The 6,755-nt window shown below is 51.1% G+C and overlaps 1 protein-coding gene across 1 annotated transcript; it reads left to right on the plus strand.

The window, feature by feature from the left end:
• Positions 1-2,102: 2,102 nt before the first annotated feature.
• Positions 2,103-6,443, plus strand: LOC125356803. Its single transcript, XM_048353510.1, has 7 exons — positions 2,103-2,170; positions 3,140-3,324; positions 3,423-3,824; positions 4,842-4,900; positions 5,175-5,260; positions 5,607-5,781; positions 5,883-6,443. The coding sequence occupies exons 1-7, from the start codon at positions 2,103-2,105 to the stop codon at positions 5,940-5,942; spliced, it is 1,035 nt and encodes a 344-aa protein (XP_048209467.1). The 3' UTR covers positions 5,943-6,443.
• Positions 6,444-6,755: the final 312 nt, after the last annotated feature.

Genomic DNA, 6,755 nt, shown 5'->3' on the forward strand with positions numbered 1-6,755 from the left:
ACGTACCCTTCAGATTCTGACAATTGCCAGATGTTATTAATGTCACTTCATTCTCACTATTGTTAGATAACAGTGGACAAATGAAAGGGTAGAGAAGCACACACGAAGCTCTCCCATACCCTCAGTGTGCCCGTGCTAGTGCCTGGATTCAGGGCCCGGGTGCCGTTCTTGAGCTTTTGTGCTCAAAGCTCGCACTCTACCACTTGAGCCACAGCTCCACTTCGGGTTTTGTGCTTTTTTTTTTTTTTAAACTGGAAGTAAGAGTCCCATTGACTTTCTTGCCTGGACTGGCTTTGAACTGCAGTCTTCAGGTCTCAGCCTCCCAGGCAGGTAGGATTATAGACATGATCTACTAGCACCCAGCTGTGTTTATTTTAATCCTCAGTAGAAATTTCTACTGTCCTTTTTTTGTTTCCAAGCAAAATTTTAAATTAAAAATGTTAAAAGTTTAAGATGCATTGTGTATAAACTGACTTATTGAATGGTAACTCCTTTGTACAACCACTTAAATAAAAATATAGTTCATTGGTAATAATTAGTACATGTCTAGGATATTCCTAACAGGAGATCACAATAGCTCAATAGCTCGTACATATGAACACTAGATGATGCTAAGTGAAATGAACTCCAAGTTATGGAAATAAGTGGTTTATCATTGTTGTTATTTTCAACATACCATGTGCAATTATGCCTTTTTCTTTTGTCTTTCTTCCCCATGGTTTTATCCCTGATGTCACTGTAACTGATTTTGGTACCATGGGTATTGTATATACATTTATAGAAACTAGGAAAGGGAAGGGGAACATCAAAATGGGAAGACAAAGGGTAAAAGGCAAACCAATGCAACAGCAATACTTAGACAACAATATGCTGCAAACCAACTGTACAACTGGGGGGTTGGGAGGAGGGAAGGCAGGAAAATGAGAAAGGAGGTAACAATTTTGATAAGAAATGTACTCACTGCCTTATACATGAAACTGTAACCCCTCAGTACATCACTTTGACAATCGATTAAAAAATTAAAAATTGGGCTGGGAATATGGCCTAGTGGCAAGAGTGCTTGACTTGTATACATGAAGCCCTGGGTTCGATTCCCCAGCACCACATATATAGAAAAGGCCAGAAGTGGCGCTGTGGCTCAAGTGGCAGAGTGCTAGCCTTGAGCAAAAAGAAGCCATGGACAGTGCTCAGGCCCTGAGTTCAAGCCCCAGGACTGGAAAAAAAATTAAAAATTAGTTTAACATATATTTTAAAGTTAAACAAATTTATTTGGTAACATATAGTATGTGAAATGTTAGTGTATATAGTATTAAACTTTTATATACAAGCATATTTATACAAAAATATATATAAACACGTGTGTGTGTATGTTAAAGTTTGTGTCTGTGTGTGCTGGTTACTGGGGCTTGAGCTCAGGGGCTCCAATCTGTCACTGGTCTCTTTGCTAGGCTAACGTCCCCTTCCCAGCTTACTATCAGTACACTACTCCTGGAGCCACGCCTCCACTTCTGGCTCTTTGCTGGCTAGCTGGAATTAAGGGTCCCCTGGGTTTGCCGGCCCAGGCTGGCTTCCAACTTAGGATCCTCAGGCCTGTCTCCTGAGTATATCGGATTATTGGAACCAGCTACCAGCACCCTGCCTAAATTTTAATATGATGGTAGCTAACCACAATGAGATCATAAAATAAACTGTTGCATTTTGGGGTGGGTTTTTTTTTTTTTTTTGCCAGTTCTGGGGCTTGGACTCAGGGCCTGAGCACTGTCCCTGGCTGCTTTTAGCTCAAGGCTAGCACTCTGCCACTTGAGCCACAGCACCACCTCTGGCTTTTTTCTTTCTGTGTATGTGGTGCTGAGGAATCGAACCCAGGGCTGCATGGATGCTAGGCCAGCACTCTACCACTGAGCCACATTCCCAGCCCTGTTGTTTGTTTTAACACATGAGAGCTTGTTCTTGGTTTTGAAGTTTTCTATTCTTCTGATATAGCTGCATCTGTGTGACTCGGAGGTTCAACGTGGAGCTAATGGGGTGCTCAGAGCGAGCGAGCAGCTCTCGTCCACCTGCACCTCACCTTTTCCAGAGAGCAGCTCCTGTGGAATGGTGCGATGTCACCGGTGATGGAGACAAAGGCTCGGAACGTTGGTGACCATTCGATCCCCAACACTCGACTACGGTGAGAGTGACACTTTACCGTGCCTAAGGCTGTGCACTTACTACGGGGGAAACCGTTTCGAGGACCGAGACCTCGAGAGCCACACCGGCGTTCCCTCTCCCGGGGTGGCCGCCACCCACCCCCTCTACTAGTCCGCATCTCAGTCCTGAACCGAGTTTCTCCCACGAGTCTCCAGTGTTTTGAGTCTCTAGGTAAGCAACAAGCAATGCAGGATTGAGGACAGGTCTTGGACTTGGAGGAATTTTCAAGAAAACAGGAGGGAAAGTGGGCAAAAGGGAGGAGGAAGAGAGGGAGAGGAGGGCCCGAGTGGAATCCGCCATCAACAGCTCAGGGAGCCATGGAAAACACTTGGTGCCATGCTAGTCAGACTTGATAGCTGTGGATTTACAGCAGCTCATGGGGAGACCGAGACAGAGCTGATGAGAGACAAAACCGGCACACCACAGCCAGCCAGCTTCGCCCTCCCGGAAACAGGGCTGACGCCCATAGTCAATCTTCCTCTGAGCGCTCATCAGGCTTGAGCTCGAATCCCAAATTCAAAGTGCTGTGGCCACCGTCAAGGGGAAAACCCTAGTCAGGTCATTGGTTTTGTTCATCTGTAAATCAGATGACTAATAGTCCTTACCTCACAGATTTCAGGGATTGAGTAAACAGGAACAAGTGACTGTTAGTTTATTGGAATTATTGATATGTTTCACAAGAAGTGGACTACACAGAAAGAAATAGCTGGTTGGAATCTGGTTGAGTTTCTCACATCTTTTGGGACCCAGAGAAGACGAGGTTTCCTTGGAGCCCACGTTAGATGCCTCAGAGGCTGCCCCAAGTCATCAGCGCCCCGCAGAGGAGAGTCACAAGGTGCCAGGGAAGGAGATTGATGGGCGTGACCACTGGACCCCTCTCCCCAGACTGGGGGAAGAAGACAGAACGCCATGGCCGCAGCCCTGTCTCTCCTTCCCTCCGCTCTCCCAGGCCAGGTTCTGCAGGGGCACAAGGAAGAGGCATCGCACTGAACCAGGAGGCCATGTCCTTGTTTACTTGCATGGCTATGGGAGACAGTGGACCACAGAATCCATTTGTCTCCAAAGACGCGTCTTCCAGGGAAAACGATCCGTGGAAAGAGACACCAGAGGGCAGCCTCTGCCTGGCCAAGAAAGGTAAGAGGATGCCGCAGGCCAATTCCCCAAGGTGAGGGAGAAGGGAGGCGTTCAGCGCTGCCCACGACGGCAGCCCGTCCTCCGCTTCTGCCCTTCAGCAGCTGTCCCCGAGCAGAGTGCCCAGAGGAAGAGGGCCCCGAAGACCAGGAGGCAGAGGAACCTGGGGGCCCAGGCAACAGGTGGGTGTCCTGCGGAGCAGGCTGTCGCCTTGTCCTCCTGGGCCTGGGCTCTTGCCCGGGAAAGCCCAGAGCTGGGTCGCATTCCACGTTCCCAAGTTCTTCCTTTGTTTTTTTTTCCCACAGCTCCCCAGGAGAGTCGCCTGGTGGCCCCCAAGGCTGCCTTTCCAGACGCCGCCATCTCAGAGCTTCAGTTCTGGAGGAGAAGGGGACAGAAGAAAATATGGACTGTGGATCACATGGAGGGAATAAAACTCAGGATAAATAAGAAGAGAAGACCCAGTTACCGCCCTGAGGACCAAGAAGCATTCTACCGACTTCTGGGTGGGTTTCCCCGAGCTGGGATTCCGAGGGCACAGATGTGGGGTGCCCCTGGTTCTGGGGCGGAGGAAAGCATGTTTCCTGGGTAAGCCAAGTTCCAGGAGGGAAGAAAAAAGACTCCTGAACAAAGAACCCAAGGTGCGTCCCCAGCCCAGACTCCCCAGGGACTCATGCCAGCCAAGACGTCACCATGAGACTCTGCTGTCCTCATGCTCCTACACGAGACACAGCAAACACGGAAATCAGCTGCCCTCGGGCTAGGAGGAGCTGCACAGCGAAAGCTCGGCAGGCTGTGCCTAGGGGCTGGGTGAGCAGGGAGAGCGCCGTATGCGGTGGAAGAGTTCGAGCAGGTCTGCCAGAGGTGATCTGCCAGGCCCCGAGGCAGCAGGCTGGAAACAGCATGGATCAGCCACCCCCAGGAAGGGAGGGCGGCCTTCCCCGCTCAGTAGCCACACGGGGGGAGCGATGCTGAGGCAATCAGGCCAGACAGAGGTACAGGACATTTGCTTCATCACAGACAGCTCCATTTGGACAATCCTTTTCTGAGGACCAGATGGACTAGAAAAGACACACATGTCACTGTCCTAGGCAAAGGCCCGGATGAAACACACAGGGCACTTAGGACCCGGATCTTCACTGGAAGATGGCAGCTCTAGGGAACAACTCCAGTCGCAGGATGGGCTGTGGAAAGGGAAGCGGGTCATGGCTGGGGAGAGAGGGGCCGCAGGAAAGGATGCGGTGGACAGGGAGGGGACCGCCCGCCCCCACCCGGCCATCCGAGCTGAGGCCACATCCAGGCTTGCGAGACGACACAAACTGGCACATTCTGAGAACATGGTCCAATGTCTTCAGTGAACACACTGGTCACGTTCCATGACCCCCACCGTAAGGACCTGGTAATGTTATCAACAGCAGAATTCCCATCCCATAGCTAAAGCTGGTGTCACCTCGGGGGAGTTAGAGAGCCACGGCTGCTTCCAGATGGGAGTAGGAGCCCTCATTGCAATTCTTCCTTTGCAGAGGACCCTGTTATTCAGAGCTTCCTGGAAGCAGACATCTTCCTCAAGGTGTCTGACAAGGTACCTACAGCACCAGAGAAGGGGGCTGGAGGCACAGGCACAAAGGGTAACACTTGTCCTGGGCCGGAAACCCTGGAGGGACCTGTAGGTGAGAGGGAGGAAGGTCATGTTGCTCATCCCTACCCCAGTCCCTGCTGACCAACAACTACTCTGCAAGTCTCACCGTGAGTGTGTCTGCCACCGTGGTCTTCGGACAGGGAGAGAAGTCTTGGCCCATCCCTTCACTCCCATTATCCACTGCTCGACACTGCTCACCAGTCCTCTGTTTGCACAGTACTTGCTGTCCATGGTGGTGGAGTACTTTGGCCGCGTCGGGTTGCCCGGACACCTCTACAACAGGATCCACTTCTTCCTGGCCCTGTGAGTACCTCCCCCAGGGACCAGCTCGCTACCTGCAAACCCCACACCGTAGGCTTGTCCTTCTCGGCCACAGTGCAGAGGAGACCCTCAGGGATCACGTGGTGGTGGGAGAAATAAAAAGGGCCCAAGATAACGGAAAGAACCAGGAACCGAGGCTACCTACCCAGACACCAAGCTACCCAGGGGGAAAGCACTCAGGAAACAACAGGGATTCCCTCCTGGGGCACTGCAGACATAGTGCTGAGCATGCCCCAGGGCCCCTGTAGACCTGGCAGAGTTCCCCAGAGGTCACCAGAGAGGACTTCCGCCTCTCCTGGAGGCTGGCAAGCCTCTCTCCTTGTGGCAGCTACATTGCCTCGGACATGGAGGAAGACAACCCCACATCCAAGCGGAGCATCTTCCAGTTCCTTCTGGGCAAGGAGCACTGGCCGGACCTCTACAAGGAGTTCCTAAAGCTGAAGGTGGAGTTCTTCCACGCCATGGACCACCGAGCCTGGGTCAATGCAGAGCTGTGTGAGGAGGTCCGCTGGAGGTGACGGGCAGGGGAGGGTGGGAACGCCAGAGCCGACAGCCCTGCGGGGGGCTGGGCCTATCCTCCGCGAGTCACCTGTTTCCTTTACAGATCCAGGCCCAGAATCCAAATCACTGGGTCTGGAGCCGGGTGCGCCAGGGCGCCCCTTAAGTTTCCAGGGCTGGGAATGACCATCAGGGCTGCGGAGGGGCCCACGTGAGCACGGTTCTGGCCAGAACCATCCTGTGTGTCTCGGAAGCTACCACCCGTGCTGGTGGGCATGGGAGACGGCTGCTGCATTGTCTTGAAACTTCTTCAGGAACAGGAGCATCGCGCAGATCTGAGCACTCCTGTGGTAAAGAAATGTTTCTACCAAAATTCTCCAGCTGAATCGTTGTTATGTGATCATGGCGTCTGTCACACAAGCTCCCAAGCTATCGGTCTTTGGTGTTTTGTTTCAAGAAAATGCTTGCTTTTTTAAGGTAACACCATTGCAGGATTTTGAGCTGAGTAGGAAATGTTAATAAATAGATGAGAAATACTAACCACACTTTCAGAAAAAGGACTGTTACCATGCAGCTCTTAGCGGGGAAGAAATTAATTCCAATATTTGATCCTACATGAAGCAAGTTCTATGGAGCTGGGGCTCCTCTTTCAAGGGTAGAAAGAAGTCCCAAGGCTCGGGCTGGGATATGGCCTAGTGGTAGAGTGCTTGCTTCATTATACATGAAGCCCTGAGTTCAATTCCTCACCCCCACATATATAGAAAATGGCCAGAAGTGGTGCTATGGCTCAAGTGGCAGAGTGCAAGCCTGGAGCAAAAAAAGAAGTCCCAAGGCTCTCTGGTCTCAAAAAAAAATGAGATTCCATGTTGGGTTTTTCTAATCATGCAAAAGACATAATATGCTTTTATCATATTTCTTCACTTAACAGTGTCTGTGTCAGATTCGTTTTGTTTCAGATATTCGTGTGTGTGTGTATGTG

This window comes from Perognathus longimembris, chromosome 8 (genome assembly GCF_023159225.1).
Source record: "Perognathus longimembris pacificus isolate PPM17 chromosome 8, ASM2315922v1, whole genome shotgun sequence".
Taxonomy (NCBI): domain Eukaryota; kingdom Metazoa; phylum Chordata; class Mammalia; order Rodentia; family Heteromyidae; genus Perognathus; species Perognathus longimembris.